Below are 22697 nucleotides of genomic sequence, written 5' to 3'. Positions count from 1 at the left end.
TTTACTCACAACTGCTTTGCTACAGAATACTCTGATCCTGCCCTCCAGTGCCTGCTCCCCAGTGGAGTGAGGGCTTGGGCATATCCCACACTAAATAACATGAAGCTGTATGTTATGTCTTATATGAAAAAGAGCATCAGACCCAGGTCTCTTTTGTTTTAAAAATTCTATATTAGACTTATGGCATGTGGAGAAATGGGAATGCCCTCAATTAAACTACTTTGAATCTGTTCAGTGGCTCAAAATCAGAATCATTCATCAACTGCTCGAAAGACCAAAAGAACACTGCTTCCAAGTACCAACTGTGTCAGTTATTCAAATGAGCCAAGTAATCAACTAAGAATTCACAGTGCATCTCCTTGGTCCACCTGCAAGCCCACAGTCCAAATATCTTCCACCTGCAACTCAGGCACAGCCAACAGGTATTCAATACCTGCTCCACAGTTTTAGAAATAACAAGTATGGACTAAAAGTTATTTATGGGATACATTATTTGGCCTACCTGACGAGGCCAAGGCAACTTCAGCTGGCTGACAAGGTCACAGCAGAAGGTCTGTCTCAGCAAGGCATGAGAAGGACAGCTGCGGTCCTCTTGGTGGTTTTAGGTTTGTTGGGAACTACACTCTGCATAAGAAAGCCGGAGCTTCCTGGTGGTCCTGCTAATGATTGCTGGCTTCCTAATTTTAGGGAAGAACACTTAGTCTCACTATCCCCAAAATGTCCATCGCTTTGTAAAATTTTAATCAAGCAGAATGTTAGTGTAGGAGAAGGGGTTTAATGCTTTATACAAGGTTGAGCTGTTTGTGGAAAAGAATTAAAAGGTAACAGGCTCCCTGTTATATACTTCCCACTAGAATAAAGATAAATGTTATTAAAGCTTTAATTCAATGTATGCTACAAATACTACAATGGTTAGGATGTCAAAACTGGAACAGATCTAATGAACATTTAAATAAGTACAATAAAGAAATTAGAGTTACAGAAAGAACTGCAAAGAGGGGATACATTTTAAAAAGGGTCTGCTTTGATCTTGGTGGGGCTTCCAGTAAAGATTAGATTAGGAAGGTACTATTCTAGCTTGTGTAGCCAGTTTCTACATAGTTCAGCAGCACTCCAGGCCTTGGCTTGTGTGGGCAGCCCATTATCTCACACCTGTCTATGATTGTAACCCATGCTCTGAATATGCCCTTGAAAATCAAAGAAATTATAATTTAAAAAAATGGGCAACAGACTTGTTATGAGAAAAAAAGAATCATTATTTAACTTATGATATAAAAATAAAGTCTGGTGCTCAAGAGCCAGAGCCATGCCCAGAGCCCTGCCATCAGCCTTGCTGTGAGTGTGTCTCTCATTTCTTCAAGCGCCGACACCTCTCACACCTTGGGGCCCCTGGACTGCCTGGAGCTGGTGTCAGCACCTACCAGTTACCTGGCTTCAATACTCAGCTCCAGCTCCTGACGGGGTTCCTGCTAATGCAGACCCTGGGAGGCAGCAGTGACAACTCAAATAATGGAACTTCTGCCACCTGTGTGGGAGACAGCTGGATTGAGTTCCTGGCTCCCAGCTTTGGGCTGGCCCAGTCCTAGACATTGCAGGCATTTAGGGTGTCAACCAGTGTTTGGGAACTCCAGAGCTCCATCTCTCTTTTTATCTCTCAAGTTTTTTTTTTAAAAGTTACCCATGATTCCTTTTGACTTATGTCACCAATTTAGTTAATTCACTGGAGAAAAAAATGTGAATGTTTACTTTCATTAAATCTGTACTTGGCAATTTTACATTCAGAGCATATGTAAGAGTGTTACACACAAAATGGAAATGAATGCAGTTAATATCAACAGGTTTACACTAAGGTACAAAAAACAAATGATTGCCATGGAAATTCAACTTTATTTACAAATGTTCTATAAACAAAGATGCCATTCCAGTCATTTAAAATATTAACTGGTAATTTTCACAAAAACCATTTACATAGTTTAACCTTTCCACATACAAAACTGTCTTATGGGGTGAACAAACCTCTAAAAACACAAAAAAATAAACAACTTATCTAGTTCTCACAGACTGAAAAAACAACAGTGACACCCTTTAATGAGCTACTTTACTAAGAAATGGAAACATGATAATTTTGGGGAGATAAATGGTTCACAATAAATAGAAATGGATCACAATACAATCTTATACAGTATAGTCCAATTATGAGAATGTAGGATTGCTCTTATGGGCTGATATTTATGCATATTTTAAAAAACACATCATCATTGCAAAAAGGGCACAGACTTTTCTACGAAGATTTTTCTACCAATGAAAATATCCAGATATTGGTCTGGACTCATCATGGAGACCAATTAATAAAATAACAAATGCAAGAAAAGAACAATACCAGCATCATGTGACTGACTTTACACAATCAGAGAGCATTGCTCTTCATAGTGCCTATAAGTCTGAACTATTCACAACAGACATATACAGATAAAGTACTTAACCAAACAGTTTAAAGTTATCCAAGTCACCTGTTTACCACTTTATATGTAATAGTTTTTAGAAAATCCTTTAAATTTTATCTAGGGAGATAATCACTCTCACATCATAGCTAACTCATAAGGATCAAAACTTTGGAAAAAAATTCATCCCTGAGAAGTGAGAGATAGAAAAGTATTTAAAAAAAACAGAAGCGATAGTTCTGTACCCTTTTAACAATCTTTGCCATGGCATGAACTATTAATAGTCAGCAATCAAATGTATTCCAATTCTGTAGAATTACAGCCTCTGATGATCTGATCTTTTTATAATGAAACTACAAATGCAACATTAAAAAAAATCAGATAAATAAAACTCTGGTTTTATTGTCAGCTTTACATTTTTGTCAAGTGCAAGGTCGGCCTGCGGAGCTATGAATATTCCAATGACTGAAGTAGTAACTTCTGCTGGCATCTCTTCTTCTGAGTCTCCATTTCTCCCACTGATGTTCACCCGAATAACAGAAGTAATACAATTGCAATTGAGTTTACTATTATTAATGGCACTGCAAAGAAAAGAAAAAGTTTGTTACTATAAAGAAAAATTCTGGGGTGGAAGGTGATGGTGAGGAAGGACAAAAACATTAAGCAGTAGTTCCTATCATTCAGGAAGGATGAAAATAGTGAACAATATACTCATGTTGCAAATAGTGATAACAGAGGACTATTCAAAGATGCTCTGGATCATAAAGCCCAAAGCTTGTTTTAAAAAGGGCTAGGGGGCCGGGAGCCAGTGCTGTGGCATAGCAGGTAAAGCCACTGTCTGCAGCACTGCCATCCCATATGGTACCAGTTTGAGTCCCAATGCCAATCCAGCTCCCTGCTACTGTACCTGGGAAAGCAGCGGAAGATGGCCCAAGTGCTTGGGTCCCTGTATCCATGTGCAAGACCTGAATGAAGTTCCTGGCTCCTGGCTTTGGATCAGTCCAGATCCAGCCATTGCGCCCATTTGGGGAGTGAACCAGCAGGTGGAAGATTTCTGCCTGTCTCTGTAACTCTACCTTTCCAACAAATAAATTAATCTTATTATTATTTTTTTTTTTTGACAGGCAGAGTGGACAGTGAGAGAGAGAGACAGAGAGAAAGGTCTTCCTTTGCTGTTGGTTCACCCTCCAATGGCCACCATAGCCGGCGCGCTGCAGCCGGCGCACCACGCTGATCCAATGGCAGGAGCCAGGTACTTATCCTGGTCTCCCATGGGGTGCAGGGCCCAAGTACTTGGGCCATCCTCCACTGCACTCCCGGGCCACAGCAGAGAGCTGGCCTGGAAGAGGGGCAACCGGGACAGAACCCGGCGCCCCGACTGGGACTAGAACCTGGTGTGCCGGCGCCGCAAGGCGGAGGATTAGCCTAGTGAGCCGCGGCGCCAGCCCCAACAAATAAATTAATCTTTAAAAAAAAAAAAAAGGGGCTGGGGGTCAGCATTGTGGCGTAGTGAGTAAAGCCACCGCCTGCGAGGCTGGCACCCCATATGGATACCAGTTCATATCCCTGCTGCTCTACTTCAGATCCAACTCCCTGCCAATGATCTGGGGAAAGCAGCAAAAGATGGCCCAAGTGCTTGGGTCTCTGCTACCCATGTAGGAGACCCAGATGAAGCTCCTGGCTCCTGGCTCCTGGCTCCTGGCTTCGGCCTTGCCCACCCAGCCTTGGAGGTTGTGGCCATCTGGAAAGTGAACCTATAATGGAAGATCTCCACCCCTACTTTGTAACTCTTTCAAATAGTCTTTTTTTTTTTTTTTTTTTGAAAGGGGCTTGTGTGACTGGGAATAAGATCATGTTGGCCCATCTAGATGCAGGTCAAACTTCTGTGGAGAGCATTGGTGCAACTCTGGGAACACAGAAGCACACTGGCTAAGGTAGAGGGAGACCCACAGGGCTGCCAGTGACACATGAGATTAGAAATACAGTGCAAAATGAATTCATTTAACACTATATCCAAAATTCTCATTAAAGTAGCTAACAGAAGAGGCCCTGATTTTAATGTTTAAATGAAAGGTTCTTGGACTCTTCTTTCTTGAATTGCTTGAAAATATTTTCCAATATAATGACAGCTATGGGACATTTATTTTATGTTGAAAGATGACTTTGCACCTTGGAAGCAACAAAGTTTCCAAAAGGCTTCTTATTCTCTTTCAGCTGTGACAGGTAACAAACAGATCACCCCACTGAGCACTCCACTGCATCAATGGCTTAGCAAGAAACAAGAGGCAAACAGAAATAAACCAATATCCAAGCAGTAAAGCCAAGTTAAAGAGAAAAAAATTCCCACTACAAAAAGGGCAGTTGATGGTATTAACACTCAGAAGCTTTGCTACTTAGATTGAACCACAAAATTAAAACTTAAGAGGGCTCTACAAGGTTTTCTTCTTACCTCTCATCACGGTTCTTACAGATCGAACAAGGTTCATTAGCTGAGATTTAATTCCTGGCTCCTCTCCGAATCCGCCAATTCCCTGGTCTGTTCCCCAGCCAACTGAATAATATGAAGATGATTAGCTGCGTTAAAATTTATTATGTACTTGCCCTGCTCCCTCTTTAATCATCTTTTAAAAGATTAGTCTGAGCCTGTGTTACGACATAAAATATAGTCATATGTGTAGGAAAAATTCAATGATATTAAGTATTTTAATTTTTTTTACATGATACCAGGAACAACTTAATTTCATTTCATTTACACCTTGATGTTTAACAAAAAAAAAAAAAAAAAAAAAAAAAAAACAAAACACTACAGTCTGAATTATTCCATCACATTTAATTCAGTGTGGATGACTGCTATGATAACCCTTTCGGCTTTTACTCCTTTCCTAAAGCACCAAATACAGAATTTCTCAGGTCAGAGTTGGAAACCAAAGCATACTGTCAAGCTGAATAATGAATTAGCTCAGTGAAGAATTCATAAAACCCAACGTATGAAACCGTGGTGTGAATCGCTGTCCGCATGACTTGGAGAAATTCTCGCACACAGCTTGGTAGGGCTTCAGGACACACGCCAGCCGCCAGCAGGACACAGCCCTTTGCCCATTCACCAGGATCTCGTCTCAGCATCGAGGTGAGGAATTCAGCCCGCCACCTCCCTTATTCCCTGTAAATGTGTCTTTGACCTTTCAGGTTATTTTCCTATCATATCATTAATCATTATTTATCTTTATGTGTTTTTAAATTGCCTTATACATTCTTCTAAAGACTTACATGTCCTCACTTCTGCAGTCTATCCTTCTCTTGTCCTCATTTCAGGTCCACTTGTCACTATCTCATATGACTACGGGCTGAATTAACTCCTGAAATGCTAACCCTGAAGACAAAGAACAAGTCTTTGTTTTACACAAGAAAGAACCAAATATCAGGAAATAAGATTTCACTTTGCTTAGTCAACTTTTATTTGGTTGACATAAAGGCTAAATACTGGTGCTTGTTTCTGTGTCACTTACATATGCTGTGGAATACAACTAAGTTAAAAGTCAAGTTCACAACAGAGCTGATGTTTTATGACTCCTGCAAGGCCTGGCTCAGGTTCTGCTGAGAGCCCTGCAGACCACAGAAGTGTCACTCTTTTGTAAGCTTATGTACACCCACCATCACACCTGTTACTCCCACAGCCCTTACTGTCTTTGGGGAGATTTTCCCAGTAAACTCCAAACTCCTTACATTCCTGCCTTATATCCAACCACAAGTACAGTTGGCTCTCTACATCCATGGGTTCAGCATCCATGGATTCAACCAATCACAAATGGAGACTATTAGGGGAAAAAGATGTACAGATTTTCATTCCTGTCATTACTCCCTAAACAATACAGTATAACAACAATTTACATACAATGCATTATGTTTTACAGGTCAGAGATGATATAAAGTACATGGGAGGCTATATGAAAATAGTATGTCACTTTATGTATGAAACTTGCACATCCACGGATTTTGATATCTGCAAGAGTCCTAGAACCAGGCCCCCATGAACAAAGACGGACAACTACGCTGGCATTCCTGGCAGCTCAGTCATTAACAGCTGGGCATGTTAAAGGCAGCTGTGTCTTACTCTTCTTTTTTAAAAAAGATTTATTCATTTTTTTGAAAGGCGGAGTTACAGAGGGGCAGAGGCAAAGAGAGCAAAAGAGGTCTTCCATCGAATGGCTTACTCCCTAAGTGGCTGGAGCTGGGCCGATCTAAAACCAGGAGCCAGGTGCTTCTTCTGGGTCTCCCATGTGGGTGCAGGGGCCCAAGGACTTGGGCCATCTTCCACTGCTTTCCTAGGTAATAGCAGAGAGCTGGATAGGAAGTAAAGCAGCTGTAACTCAAACCAGCACCCATATGGGATGCTGGCACTGCAGGCAGCGGCTTTACCCGCCACGCCACAGCGCTGGCCCTAAAGGCAGCTTCTAATCTAGATCTGACTTCAACATCAGGCCTTTCCTAATTCTCTCCTACATGTCATAATAATCCTGCAGAAATCTCTTTGCTCCTCGAAAAATCCACAGATTATGGTGACTTTGTTCTCCTGGGTCAGTTATTTCCAAGTGTGTCTATCATATCATAAGATCCCAGAGGACAAGGACTTCAATTTTTTCATCATTCTTCACCTTTCTACTCTTGCCTACTCCCCACCCCACGGCAAGAGCTTAGCAAATATTTGTGGAATTAAAATGAATTACAGTAGACTGAGTTAATCTAGGATAAGGTAAGCTAAGGTACATTGTAGGATCACAGATAAGACTTCCAAAAACTATGTCTTCATTTTTAAAACATATGAATTATATTAAGTATATACGTCTACTCACACTAAGGACAATTTCAGAAATGTTAAGACGTGAAGTAATGTGCACCACGGAATCAAGGGCACAGCACATGCTGCATCTTGCCTCAGCGACAGTGCTCTCCTACTTACGGATCCACTGCTCTCCTGGCCCCTCTCTCTGGCAAGCAAACACACTTATGTTGCTTCTCCAACATTTGCTTTTACTGTATCGCAAGTCTTCATCTAACTTCCTTCCTTCACACATCTGTCTCACTCTTCCAGGCAGCTCAGTCAGTATTTCCCACTGTATGACAGTCCTCTTTGTAATCTAAGTTCAAAGATACAGTACTTACAGCACTGTTAAAATGATTTCATGTTAGTTTCTGGCCACAACATACAAAATGACCACCATCAGTTGTGTCATCCAAACTGCTACAGGAAAATTTATATGGCAAAGCACAAGTGGAATAATCTTCTAACTAGTTTATAGTATCACTTACATAAACTTAATATGACTGCTACGCACAATAAGAAAGCAGCCTTGTTCTGATTAACCATGAAGGATATAACTTTTCTCTTTGCTTTCTCAGGAAACCTACTAAAAATGACAATAAAGGAAAAATAAGAGAAGTCTTCAGGCAAAGAAGCCAATCAAAATATGCACAGTAAACAACAAAATGGAAGAGTAATTGATTTAGCAGAGAAAGCTGAAATGTGAACCCAATAGAGAGCACAAAATTAAAAAACTGAGGCGAATCATTGAGAATCCTGGGAAAGGTGAGAGAAACCTCAAAAAGCCAGTGTGAGCCATGGGGATGGCAATCAGGACTAACTACGACTCGACTCGGTGTAAGAGCGTCCCCTGGCTGGCGCCACAGCTTAATAGGCTAATCCTCCGCCTTGCGGCGCCGGCACACCAGGTTCTAGTCCCGGTTGGGGCGCCGGATTCTGTCCTGGTTGCCCCGCTTCCAGGCCAGCTCTCTGCTGTGGCCCGGGAAGGCAGTGGAGGATGGCCCAAGTGCTTGGGCCCTGCACCCGCATGGGAGACCAGGAGAAGCACCTGGCTCCTGGCTTCGGATCAGCGTGATGTGCCGTCTGCAGTGCTCCAGGCAGGCCATTGGAGGGTGAACCAACGAACGGCAAAAGGAAGACCTTGCTCTCTCTGTCCACTCTGCCTGTCAAAAAAAAAAAAAAAAAAAAAAAAAAAGCTTCCCCCTTGTCTGGACTACACTGATGGGAAGATGGTTCTCTTTCTCCCCATCAGAAGTTACCATGTTTTATGCTGCAACTTAGCCAGCTTCCTGGGAGTCCACCTCAATGACACAGCCAACTTTATTCACCTTCCAGTAAGTGCCACCAGTAAACAAGCCCCAAACACACACACAGAGCTTCCTAGGAGCCTTTCAGTGCCTTATGCTTCGCTATGAATTGACAGTGCAGAGGGAACAATTTTTTACAAGGAATGTAGGTTCAAAAAACAGAAAGACTTGGAAAAAGACACAATGGAAGAAGAAAGCATTTCTTTAAAAAATACACAGGAAGGGGGCCGGCGCTGTGGCATAGCAGGTAAAGCCGCTGCCTGCAGGGCCGGCATCCCATATGGGCACCGGTTCAAGCCCTGGCTGCTGCACTTCTGATCTAGCTCTCTGCTATGGCCTAAAAAGCAGTAGAAGATGGCCCAAATGCTTGGGCCCCTCCACCCACGAGGGAGATTCAGAGGAGGCTCCAAGCTCCTGACTTGGGATCAGCGCAGCTCTGGCCATTGCAGCCATCTGGGGAGTGAACCAGCAGATGGAAGATTCTCTCTCTCTTTCTCTCTCTGCCTCTGCCTCTCTGTAACTCTGCTTTTCAAATAAATAAATAAATAAAATATTTTTTAAAAATCCATAGGAAGAGCTACTGTAGCTATGAAACAAAAATAGGATACCAAGAAAAGGAACCTACAAGGACCAAGATGGAGCTCATTATTAGGATAAAACATTTTTAAAAATCAAGCGTTGAAAGTGTTGAGGAAGCTTAGCAGACAAAGCAAAATTAAAGAAAAAAGCAAGAAAATCAAAGCATCAATGTATCAAAATAGCCAAAGTTTCAAAAAGAGAGAAGAAAAAAAATCAGAAGAAAATATCAAATAAACATTAAGGGAAAACATTTCATAACTGAAGGACATGAGCCTTTTGCCCAAAGAATCCAATCAGAACACAGCCCAACAAATAAAAAAAGATCCTCCTTTTGGGTACCTTATTGTAAAATTTTAGAAACTTTCAAGATAAAAAAAACAACCCTGAAGGTTCAGACAAGTTAGCTTACCTACAAAGAACCAGAAAACAAAATGGCATTAGGTGTCTTAATAGCAATATCAGAGATGAAAAATGGAATGATGCCTTCAAAACTCTGAAGAAAAATTAGTTCCAATCTAGAACTCCGTGCCTAAACCACAATTCAACTAGAAGAATAAAAGTCATCATTTTTCTATGGTTCAGCAGTGAGTGATATTCACAGTGACTGCAAACAGGGAAAACGGATACACTCAACCAGCTGAAGAAAGGTGGGGCAGGAAGGGCACATGTGTACGTGTGGTCATGCAAGCGTCACAAGTATGAGAGTGCTACTGGGGGGATAATTGTGCTAAACCCTTCTGCTGTGGTTTGAGTTCCCCCAAGGCTTCATGTGTTTAATATAATCCTTTCTGTATCAAGAAGGTGAAAACTTAAATCTAACTATGATGTTTAGAAGTGGAGTCTTCGGAAAATGATTAGGATTCGATAAAGTCATTAGGATAAAACCCTCACCCTAACTGAATCCTGGTTGTAATAAAGAGAGATCACACAAACACACGTGTGTACCCCCTTCTCTTGTGACACCTGAGCTGCCTTGGAAATCTACCAAAAAAAGGCCATCAGGTGATGCAGCCCCACAAACTTGTACTTCCTGAACCATGAGCAAAAATAAACTTTTCTTTATAAAGCAGCCTGCCTCAGGTATTGTGTTAGAGTAACAAAAAAAAAAAATAAATAAAATAAAAAATAGACTATTATACCTTCAAGAGTAGTTAAATCAGGGCCTGGTGCTGTGGTGTAGTAGGCTAAGCCTCTGCCTGCAGTGCCGGGATCCCTCATGGGTGCCGGTTCTAGCCCCAGCTGCTCCGCTTCTGATCCAGCTCTCTGCTATGGAAAGCAGCAGAAGATGGCCCAACTGCTTGGGCCCCTGCACCTGTGAGAGATCCGGAGGAAGCTTCTGGCTCCTGGCTATTGAGGACATTTGGGGAGTGAACCAGCGGATGGAAGACCTCTCTGTCTCTAACTCTACCTCTCAAAGAAATTGAAAAAAAAAAAAAAAAAAAAAGAGTAGGTAAGTCAGACTCGAGACTTGGAAGAGTTAAAAATAGCTGTGTATGAGAAGTGGGGCTCAGGGTTAGACGAAACGGGATAAGAGGCTTCCGTCTTTCCTTCTGCCTTTGAAAACCACACACACATACTATTTTGATACAAATGAAAATGAAAAAGAAAGGCTGCCCAGAAGCTTATCCGCTGGAGAAAGGAGGCCTAGGCAGAGAGCCAGGAAATCCCGAAGGTTGGGGCAGATCTGCTAAAATCATGAACTTCTGACACAAGTTGTGTGGAATATTTAAAACTGTGTTTCAGAACAACCATTAAATGGTAGTGGTGTTTTCATTTTCTTTACCTGCTTTTTAAAAATTTATCATTACTAAAATTATTGATCTTTTCCACACACAGCCACAATTTCTCAGATGGTAAAAAGAATCTGTTTTAAGTACTACATGGATCATACATTCAATTTTAATAGAAACCATAATTCTCTCTTTTTTTTAATAGAAGCCATAATTTTCAGTAACTTTTCTGTCCAACCAGTTCCAAAAATATGTTTAAAACTATATTTTGACATGATGAAAGGAGTTGACTCCCAGAAAAAATACATTTTTAACATTAAACTGCTCTTCACCCAAATGGGATAAAACTCTTGTAATATTGAAATTACTGTAATTTAAGCATCAGCATTGAAATAATTAAAACAAATGGTAATTTCTCAGTTAATTGTTGCCTATCTCTCTTCTTATGCCAGCAGAATGAAAAAGAGAACAGAATTTTGGGTGAAGGGAGTAAATCATTTGTCTAGATATTCTAGATAAATACAACATGAGAAGTAAAAGACCAGGTGCCAAGGATTATCTTTTATGATAACTAATCATTTCCCCTTCAATTGCTGCAGAGGGAGTCTCCATTGTTTTTCTTAGGAACATGCCAGAGTTTTAAGGGGATTTTCTTTCTTTTTTTTTTTTTTAAGAGAAAGATTTGATTCTGCAGCTTTTTTGTCACTTTCACAGCTATAGTACCTACCAGAGAAAAATTACCAGACTAGCCAGCAGTGGCTTTTCAGTAATGAAGTTAAATAGAAAAAGTTACTAATTGCAAACACCAAGCATGCTCTGCTCCCAGGTTTCAAAAGAACTAAACAACAACAACAACAAAAAATCACAAAATTGCAAGTCCATCCAGGCTTAATCAACATCTAGCTAGACACATAGCCCTCAAATCAAGAATTTCAGAACTATGATGATGGTAAAGTTATTCAGTTAGACACATTTTTTGATTGCTAGAACTGTAAAGATAGGAACATCCTACTCTTCCTCAGTTTACTAGAAGAGGCAGAAAGGAACTGTCAGTGGTGCTATGACCCTTGAAGATGGATACGTCTGGGGGAGAGGGAAATGTCAGAGGCAGCTCTAAAGGATGAGCTGAGTCAGCCCCAGCAAGAGGGTAAGTCAAGGCCACTGAAGCAGAGAGACAGCATCAGCAAAGCCTCCCCAGTGAGGAAGTCTACCATGGTGAGGTCTCCCCATCTCTCTTTCTCTCTGCTGCTCAAATAAATAAAAATGGAAACAAACAAACAAAAAAATCAAAGAGTAACTGCAAAACCCTGTTTAGTAGAGAGAGAGAGAAAGAGAGAGCAAAAGAAGCCAGTATTGTGGCATAGCCAATAAAGCCAATGCCTGCAACACAAGGATCCCATAAGGGCACCAGTTTCTGTCTCTGCTGCTCCACTTCAGATCCAGCTCCCTGCTAATGGTCTGAAAAACACAGCAGAGGATGGCCCAAGGGTTTGGGCCCTGCCACTCACATGGGAGACCCAGAAACTCCTGGCTTTGGCCTGGCCCAGTCCTAGCTGGTGCAGCCATCTGGGGAGTGAACCAGCAATGAAAGAGCTCCTCTCTCTCTTTGTAACTCTGACTTTCAATGAAAATAAATACATCTTAAAAAGAAAAAGGAGCCAGCACTGTGGTGTAGCAGGTAGTCACTGCCTGCAGTGCCAGCATCCCATACGGGTCCGGTTCAAATCTTGGCTGCTCCATTTCTGATCCAGCTCTCTGCTGTGGCCTGGGAAAGCAGTAGAAGATGGCCCAAGTCCTTGAGCACCTACATCCGCATGGAAGACCTGGAGGAAGCTCCTGGCTCCTGGCTTCAGATTGGCACAGCTCCGGCCATTGTGGCCAACTGGAGAGTGATCCAGTGGATGGAAGACCTCTCTCTCTGCCTCTCCTTCTCTCTCTGTGTAACTCTGACTTTCAAATAAATACATAAATCTTAAAAAAAAAAATAGACAATAAAACTTTAGGACTCCTCTAATTAGGCCATGGATGATATAAAGGATAAGGCTGGCCAGGGTGTGTGTGTCTCTCTCTCTGTCCCTCACCCGCCACAGCACTATATAAAATGCAATTACTCTGGGAGTACCTAAATATGCAGGGGAGGTCACTCAAATAACTGAATGTACAAATGTTTTCTGCTCAATACTAAATACTATGCCTTTCTACTTATTCTTTAAGGTGATTCTGTTCTACTACAAGACTCGCAGTACTTCTTCTTGGAAATTGGAAGTGTATTAAAGTTAAGAAGACAACTCAGGAAACGGGGTGAAACAAAGCTATGAACCAGCTTACTGAGCAACTGAAGTGTCCATTTCTGAAATACTAAACTGAACAAAGTGATTACTCCTGGAGAAAACTCACAGTCCCAAACCAGAAGCAGCATTAAAAAACTTTAATGGTCTATGACATAAGAATGTGATTTTAAAAGAAAACCAGCTTTATTCAGATTTAATTCACCTACCATTCAGCTCATACATTTAAAGTACATAGTTCCAGGGGTTTTAAGTGTATTCACAGAGTTGTACGACTATCACCACACTCAATTTTAGAATATTTTTATCACCTCACAGAAAGCCCATACGCATTAGCAACCACTTCGTATCCCATCAGATCCTCAGCACCACACAATCACTAACCAACTTTCTGTCTCTATAGAATCACCTGCCGTAGACATTTCACAGAAACAATAGCATATGATTTGTGCTCCTTCATGACTAGCTTCTTTCATTGAGCGCCATGATTTCAAGGCGCATCTAGCTGCAGCATGTATCAGTACTTACTTTTAATTGCCAAATAGTATTGCACAGTACTATGCTTCAGTTTTACATGCATCAGTTATTGGACATCTGGGTTGTTTCCATTTTTGGCTATTCTGAATAAAGCTGCTACAAACATGTTCTTTTGTGAGAACATCTATTTTCATCCCTCCTGGTGCAGGTAGGAGTAGAATCATTGAGTTGTATAGTAACTATGAGTTTTTTTCTTTTTTGCTTTCTTTAGTAACTATGTTTTATAAAATATTTGAAAAGCAGGGTGATTTGACAAAGAGAGTTCTTCCCTCTGCTGGTTCACTCTCAAAATGGTCACAACAGCCAGGGTGAGGTCAGGCCAAAGTCAAGAGCCTGGAGAACCATTTGTATATACTTTTACTAGAGTTCTCAGAAGCTTTAAATGCTGCATTTTAATAACAATCACAAATTAGAGTTGTCCACTGGAAGGGGATCTATGGAGATCCTTGTGCTCCCATTAGGTAAGTGCTCTCCATTAAGAATGCTTTAGCCACATATTTAAATGGTTATGTAAGTAACTACCTAACAGCCTTGGTTTTGCCTCTTGGCCCCCAAAACTTAAAATATTTCTAAGGTAGCCCTTAAGGAAAGGTTTGTTTTCTTCTAAAAGCTTTATTTTGCCTTTCCTATTTAGATCTGCAATGCTCTTGGACCAGCTTTTGTGTTTAGTGTGATACCTAGGCAAGGGTTATCCTTTCTAGCCTTCTCTGCTGTGTCACTGTTAGCATAAATTAAGCATCCATAGATTCTTTAGTCTGTTCCATTATTTACTTGCAAAAATCAAACAAATAGGAAATCTTTGAGTAATTCTATTTAGTCAGAATCAATTTTTGTTTCTTGGAATCAAGAACCTCAGCAGGGATGAGTAATTTCAGGACTACCCTTGAACTTCTCTATGAGATAGCCTTGATTCCAATTTAAAAACAATTATCGGCCAGTGCCGTGGTTCAATAGGCTAATCCTCTGCCTGCGGCGCCAGCACCCGGGGTTCTAGTCCGGGTTGGGGCGCTGGATTCTGTCCTGGTTGCTCCTCTTCCAGGCCAGCTCTCTGCTGTGGCCTGGGAGTGCAGTGGAGGATGGCCCAGGTGCTTGGGCCCTGCACCCGCATGGGAGACCAGGATAAGCACCTGGCTCCTGGCTTCGGATCAGCGCGGTCCGCCGGCCACAGCGGCCATTGGGGGGGTGAACCAACGGCAAAAGGAAGACCTTTCTCTCTGTCTCTCTCTCTCTCTCACTGTCCACTCTGCCTGTCAAAAAAAAAAAAAATTATCAGCCAGGGGCCGGTGCCATGACGCAGTAGGTTAATCCTCCGCCTATAGTGCCAGCATCTCATATGGGCGCTGGTTTGAGTCCCGTCTGCCCCACTTCCAATCCAGCTCTCTGCTATGGCCTGGGAAAGCAGTGGAAGATGGCCCAAGTCCTTGGGCCCCTGCACCCACGTGGGAGACTGGGAAGAGGCACCTGGCTCCTGGCTTCGGATCAGCGCAACTCCAGTCATTGCGGCCATCTGGGGAGTGAACCAATGGATGAAAGACCTTTCTCTCTGTCTCTATCACTGTCTGTAACTCTACCTCTCAAATAAATAAATAAATAAAATCTTAAAAAAAAAAGTTACCAGCCACGGGGCCAGAGCTGTGGCATAGCGGGTAAGGCCGCCGCCTACAGTTCCGGCATCCCATATGGGTGCTTGTTTGAATCCTGGCTGCTCCACTTCTTATCCAGCTCTCTGCTATGGCCTGGGAAAGCAGCAGAAGATGGCCCAAGTACCTGGGTCCCTGCACCCATGTGGGAGAACTAGAAGAAGCTCCTGGCTCCTGGTTTTGGATCAGTGCAGCTCTGCTGGTTGTGGCCAACTGGGGAGTGATCCAGCGGATGGAAGACCTCTCTCTCCCTCTGCCTCTCCTCTCTGTGTAACTCTGACTTTCCAATAAATAAATAAATCTTTTTTAAAAAATTACCATTCAGTACTGAAAATCTTCACACGTAAGTGTCTTCTAGACATCCTTCTGACACCACACCTGTCTATTCAAGTGCCTAACTGAAAGCTCCACTTGGAAGTGTTCAAGGTACCTTAAGCCTTAAATTCCTACTCAAATTTCAGGACTCACTCTGCTTCTATTCCTAAAGAGATCACACTGCCCTTATTCCCCAGGTTACTTCCTCCTGGCTTGTTCTTTTCCTTTAAAACATTTCTCTCAGACTCAATGAGCAATGTGTATGATTACTGTAAACGTGTGTTCTTCTGTTAGACTGCTAAGCTATCTGAGAATAGAGACCTTGTGCTCTGTTCCTCCTGTATCCTTCCCCTGGTTCACAGTGATCAGCTCATTTGTTGTAAGCACTGAAGAACAGCTTTCTGCCACCCAACCTTAGGAGCCTTCCTCCCCTGCCAGCTAGCCTTTCTTTTTTAATGAAGAAAACATCCCACTTTTTAGTTAAGGCCACCTCTTCCATCTGTGCCTCAGATTTCATCCATCCCTTCCTACCGCAGAATCCTTAAACAACCAGTCCTCTCACTCGCCTCTTTTATTTCTCTCACTTCTAGATTCTTTCCATTAGCAATTATTTTTTACCTTTAAGAAGTCTTTAAAACACAGCTATCATTGAATTTATTAACTTTTTGTTATACACATATAGTTCATCTTTCTTCCACTCAGATTTTTTTTTTTTTTAAGATTTATTTATTTGAAAGGCAGAGTTACAGAGGGAGAGAGGAGACAGAGAATTTTCCATCTGCTGCTGCACGACCCAGATGGCCACAACAGCTAGGGCTGGGTCAGGCTGAAGCCAGGAGCCAGGAGTTTCTTCTGGGTCTCCCATGCACGAAGGGGCCAAAGGACTTGGGCCATCTTCAGCTGCTTTCCCAGGCTCATTAGCAGGGAGCTGGATCAGAAGTGGAAGAACCAGGGCTTGAACCAGCACCCATATGGGAGGCTGGCATTACGGCTAGGCAACTTAACCTGCTGTGCCACCGTGGGCCTCTCCCTACTTAGATATTTTTAAAAAACTGATGCTATGATTTCCACTACTAAGTATTTCAGTATGCATCTTTGAAAACTAAGTATATTTCCCTCTATAATACCATTATAACAATAAAAAAATTTTACAGTGAGTCCTTGATATCATCTAGTTACCTAGTCCGTGTTCAATTTTCATCAAATGTTCCAAAATGCTTTTTATGGTCGATATTTTTGAGCCAGGATTCAATCAAAATCCATACACTGCATATAAATATCTTTCACACTTCTCTTTCTCTCTCTCTCTCTTTCTCATTCATTCTTATATTTTGCATGCCTGCCTCACTGGTTACCCCTTGCTCACCTTTTTTTTTTTTTCGTATTTATTTATTTATTTGAAAGACAGAGTTACAGTGACGCAGAGGCAGAGGAAGGTCTTCCATCTGCTGCTTCACTCTCCAGATGGACACAATGGCCAGAGCTGTGCTGATCCAAAGCCAGGAGCCAGGAGCTTCTTCTGGGTTTCCCAAGTCGGAAAAGGGCCCCAAGGACTTGGCCATCTTCTGCTTTCCCAGGCATAGCAGAGAGCTAGATCAGAAGTTGAGCAGCTGGGACTTGAACTGGCACCCAAATGAGATGCTGGCACTGCAGGTGGTAGCTTTACCTGCTACACCACAGCACCAGACCCCTCTACTTCATGGCCCTGACTTACTGAAGAGACCTGGCTAGTTTCACTGTCATTGAGACATCTCAAGCCTTTCCTATCTAACAGCAAAACCATCACCACTAAACACATCCCTGTACCTTCTCCTTCTCTTTTTGTTATCGGTGAATGGCAGGGTTCTTGTCTTCATGCAAGAAAGAATTCAGGCGTGAGACAGAGTAGTGGGAAGTAAAAAGTAGCAAAGTTCATTAGGGTAGGGACATCCGTAAGAATGGATGGGCACCTCTCCAGACAGGAACTGAGAGAGAGCCCAGTCGCTCGGACTTGGGGGGGAGGTTACATGGTTGAGTGGAGAGTACACCTGGGTGGGCAGGCAGGCAGGTGGCTCCACAAAGAGGCAGAGGGCTGAGCGCGCAGTCCAGCTGAGGCGGGGGGGGGAGGGGGGGGTAGGGGTGGTTTTAAGGATATGGGTCTCTGTCTTCACACATTTCCTCCTGAAACAAAAGATTTTACAGATGTAAGTCTTAAGAAGCTCCTATCTGAGTTTTCCCTTGAAGGTATCAGACAGGTGGAAGCCTAGCTGGCGCCATCCTGGGTTTAAAGGGGAGCAGGACCCCCTGGAGAACAGGGATCAGGAGCAGGGTGTTTGAACTGCAGATCCTGGGCTGCATCTGGGAGACTGTGGAAGATTTGTCAGGCAGAAGGGAGGGGGGCACCAGGCAGGTTATGAGGTAGAAGGGGGCAGGGCAAGATGCAAATACCCAAATACCAGGCTGCCCCTGAAATATTATTGGGATGACATAGACTTCTTTTCCTTTGTCTTCTCAAACTTTTTTTTTTTTTTTTTTTTTTTTTTTGACAGGCAGAGTGGACAACGAGAGAGAGAGACAGAGAGAAAGGTCTTCTTTTTTTTTTTTTCCATTTGTTCACCCCCACAACGGCCACTGCAGCCGGCGCACTGCGCTGATCCAAAGTCAGGAGCTTCTCCTGGTCTCCCATGGGGTGCAGGGCCCAAGCACTTGGGCCATCCTCCACTGCACTCCTGGGCCACAGCAGAGAGCTGGCCTGGAAGAGGAGCAACCGGGACAGAATCCAACACCCCAACCGGGACTAGAACCCGGTGTGCTGGCGCTGCAAGGCGGAGGATTAGCCTAGTGAGCCGCGGCGCCGGCCTCAAACCTATTCTAACCTGGGTTTTACCCACTGCTCTTGTAAAACCACCGAGAATCTAATTATCCCGATTCCTTAGGACCTCTTACAGTTCTTAACTTGCCCGGCTTCTCTGCAACCTTTCATTGTTATACTATCCCTTCTTCACTCTTTGACCTGAGTGAAACTGTTAGGTAGGAAGTCAGAAATTGAGCCTATGTGTGTATGAGAAAGGCCTGAAGACCAGCACCCACTGGGGAAGCCCTAGAAGCCCATCATCCTGCACTTCAAAGTCCTGCCCAGACCCTGATAACCTCCCAGAGGTTATCAGGTCCCAGCCCTTCCCCCAAAGAAAGCTCCCAGGAGAATTCTCTCTCCTCAGCACCAAAGGGGTTACCTGATAACATGGGGAATTAAAACCGTCTCAGACATGCCCTAAGGGAAGCCCCCCTACTCTGCCAGGGCACCAGCAAATCTGGGGAGGAATCTGCTAATTTTCATCCAACAAACCCTTCTGCCAGGACTCCCCATCCTTTGTCCTGCATGAGAGGGGGAGGTAGGTAAACAGACTCCCTTAAAAACCCCAGCCTCAACCGGGCTGCGCGCTCATCCCTCTGCCTCTCTGCTGAGCCGCCCGCCGGCCTGCCCAGGTGTACTCTCTCCACTCAACCATGTAACCTCGCTCTCCCCCAGTCTGAGCGCCTGGGCTCTCTCTCTCTCTCAGGTCCTGTCTGGAGAGATGCCCATCCGTTCTTACGGATGTCCCTACCCTAATGAACCTTGCTATTTTGCTTTCCACTACTCTCTGTCTCACACCTGAATTCTTTCTTGCACAAAGACAAGAACCCTAGCTTCTCCGGTAACAAAACCTCTTAAGTTTTCTTAGCTTTCTGTTTTGCTCATTCTATCAATTTTGTCAGCTCTTCAACCTTGACCTAAACATTAAATAATGAAGTAGATTCTCAGATATTCCATGGCACATTCTTTGAGCAATTTGATTTGCTCAAATGGCTTCGTTTATTATCAGAGTTTGACAAACTCAAAGTTCAGTTTCCACCCTGGTTTGTGGGCTATGGACTTGGATTCAACTGATCAGACTACATGTTCATTTGCATGTCTCACAGAAATCTCAGCCTCAACATATTCCAAACTTATTTCACTATCTCCTCATTATTCACTAACATCACCCCAATTTTCCTCCAATAGTCTCCAAAGCAGCCAAAGGACTTAGTAGTTTAAGCCATAGAACTGAAAAGAGATCTTCAATTTTTGTCTTCTCCTTCTCATTCCCAATGTCCAACAGAGAGAGAAGAGACAGAGAGGTCTTCCATCTGTTGGTGCACCCCCCCAGATGGCCACAATGGCTGGAGCTGAGCTGCTTCAAAGCCAGGAGAAAGAAGCTTCTTCTAGGTCTCCCATGTGGGTTGCAGGGGCCCAGGGACTTGGACCATCTTCTACTGCTTTCTTAGGCCATAGCAGAGAGCAGCTGGGACTTTAACCAGCACCCAAATGGGATTCCAGCACCACAGGTGGAGAGGCTTAGCCCACTACACCACAGCGCCAGCCCCAGTTCTTGCCTTTTTTACCTTTAAAATCTTCTGATTTGCGTTAGTTTCCTGGGGCTGCCATAAAAAGCACCACAAACACAACAGAAATCTCCTTTCTCATGGTTTTGAAAGTCGGAAATCCAAAACATCAAGCTGTCAGTAGGGTGGGGGCTCTGAAGAATACTCTTATTTACGCCTCTCTACTAACATCTGGTGGTTGCTGGAAATTCTTGGTGTTCCTTGGCTTATGGTTCCATCACTACCTCTGTTGTCACAGGGTCCGCTTCCCAGTATCTCTCTCTCCTTCCCAGTATCTATCTCTCCTAACAATGACACCATTCATTGGATCTAGCACCCAGCCCAATCCACCATCACAACTTGATTACAACTGCAAAGGTGTTGCTTCCAAATGAGGTCTCATTCAACATACCAAGGGTTAAGATTTCAACGTGCCTTTTTCGGGAGCACAATTCAACCCATAACATGATCACTTCTGCTTTTCCTTTTAGCACAGTGCCACAGAGCTGACTCTGGAATCAAACTGCCTTCGTCTGAAACCTAGCTCCACCACTTCAGCTTTGTTATTTGTAAGATTCGTTAATTGAGCATCATGAAAACTTAAAATGACTTATTTTTCAATTTTACAGAACATTTTTCATGCTCATCAAATATACTCTATTTTGTTACATTAGAAAAACAACAGAAGCACAGTTCAAGATGTTGTTTTTTTTTTTTAACCTCAGATAAAGTACTTTGGAAGTCTGTTCACAAATTGAATTTTCACTTATAAATGGTAGAAAGGAACACTTTCTTAACTACAAGCAATGAACTCACGACTAATTTTCCTGAAATGGGTGTGCCAGTCCCACCACTTTCTACCTGTGTGGGCCTAGAACATTTACCTACATTTTTGTGCTTCAGGGTCCTCATCTGAAAAGTGGGCATGAAAACACAAACTGTCTCACGGGTGTGCTGTGAAAGTTACACAAGCCCATACACACAAAGCACTGGATGCAGACCCTGCGCCTGACAATCACCACACAACTATCAGTTACTAACACACCCACCAGCCTCTAAGGGCCTTAGTTGGAACTTCTCTCCCTCCCAGGCTGCCTCCGTACTAATGCTGGAAGGATCTTCCAAATAACCCAAGCCCTGCTGAAGCTGTCTTCGCCTGCCTCCGAGTTCACGCACTCTCCTCACGCTCCCAAGCCTGCAACCAGCTAATGTATACTCGCATCAAATTCCAGCTTAGACACACTTCTTCCAAGTTCACAAGAAGGGATCTCATCATGCGGTATCCGCATACCTTTTCCCTGGTCAGCTTTTACTTAGACTGCATTCCACCCGAAGGGCAGGGTAGCCACTGCGACTGCAGCTCCTAAGACAAATGAGTTCCATCACGCTCGCACTCACTAGCCTGTCTCACGTCTGCCTCCCACAAGGAGCGGCCGCCGGCCCAGGGTGGCGTGCAGACCGCTGCCCTGTGAGGTCCCGGCAGCCATACCTGTATCTTCATCTTCGCATTCCTAGATCCTAGCACAGTCCTTAGCACACTGCGCGCGCTCAAGAGCCGTAATGAACACACTTTTCTTGGAACATGGGGCTCTAGGTCCTCATAACTCCACCACGTTGCCCTGCCTCTTCTCCCTCGAGCCCCGCAGCCCACCGCCCTCCCGTCTGGTAACTCCCTCTGCTCTAAGATGAGCCACGCCCCCTCCTCAACCCCAACTCTAACTCCAGCCTCGGACCCCAACTTTTCGCCGGCTAAAAGCCATCGCAAGGAGATGCGGCTGAACTACCGACCTAAACTGACAGCAGCCAGGGCATCCCCGGCTCAGGTCCGTACCCCGACCCCGGCCACAGGACCCCGCACCGCCCAACGGAGCGCAAACCTCGGAGAGATCAAAGCGACGCGGCTCGCCCCGCAACGAGCCGCCCCCTCACCCGGGCTGAGCCCCCGGCCACTCATTCGTCCCGGCCCCGGTCGCCTCCTGACGCGGCCCGGCTCCGGTCGCGCGCCCATGGCGCCGCCGCTGCCCCTCGGCCCGTCCCGGCCTCACTCACTGTTTTTGAGGAAGCGCTCCTCGTGTAGCACGGCAATGGCATTTACGCACAGCAGGGCCGCCTGCATCAGGGAGTACAAAGTGAAGGCCATTGTGCCCAGAGCTGCCCACAGCTAACTCCCTACCGAAGCCACAGCGGACGTGGCGGCGCTCTGCGGTGCGCTCTCCTACGGGAGCCGGCGGGGCCCAAAACGCGTTCTCTGGGCAGCTCCACCCACTCTGACTAAGGACCGCCCACGCTCGCGTCTGCAGGGCGTGTCCACCTGGCTTCTTAACGCAGCACCAGTTCAGCCCTTGTAAAGTAGCTGGTGGGTATGGAGAGGACCTCAGCTTCGGAATATACCCCGTATTTTCAAGAATTAGAACGAACACAAGGAAGTAAAATAAAATGTTTGTTTGTTTTAACCAAGACCTGAAGCTAGACCTTCATCTCCCTTTCTTAGAGCGCTTACTACAAAGGGCTGGTATGGTTTGAAGATTTGCCTCCCAAACTCCTGAACACATTTAATCTCCAAAGTCATCAGTTAATGATACTAAGAGGGTGGAAATTGAATCCAGGCAAGGTGTTTGGGAGATGGGCCTAGCAGGAGGTCCTTAGATCATAGGGGCCATG

At 44.1% G+C, this 22697-nt stretch overlaps 1 protein-coding gene across 1 annotated transcript; it reads right to left on the bottom strand.

Moving 5' to 3' along the window:
- Nucleotides 1-1867: 1867 nt before the first annotated feature.
- IER3IP1 (immediate early response 3 interacting protein 1) lies at nt 1868-22309 on the bottom strand. The gene is made up of 3 exons (XM_002713519.3): nt 22086-22309; nt 4891-4992; nt 1868-3022 (listed from the first exon to the last, which is right to left on the bottom strand). Exons 1-3 carry the CDS (start codon nt 22174-22176, stop codon nt 2967-2969), a joined length of 249 nt encoding a protein of 82 aa, XP_002713565.1. The 5' UTR covers nt 22177-22309; the 3' UTR covers nt 1868-2966.
- Nucleotides 22310-22697: the final 388 nt, after the last annotated feature.

The sequence above is a fragment of the Oryctolagus cuniculus genome, chromosome 10 (genome assembly GCF_964237555.1).
Source record: "Oryctolagus cuniculus chromosome 10, mOryCun1.1, whole genome shotgun sequence".
Classification (NCBI taxonomy): domain Eukaryota; kingdom Metazoa; phylum Chordata; class Mammalia; order Lagomorpha; family Leporidae; genus Oryctolagus; species Oryctolagus cuniculus.
This window is presented reverse-complemented; position numbering and strand designations above follow the sequence as displayed.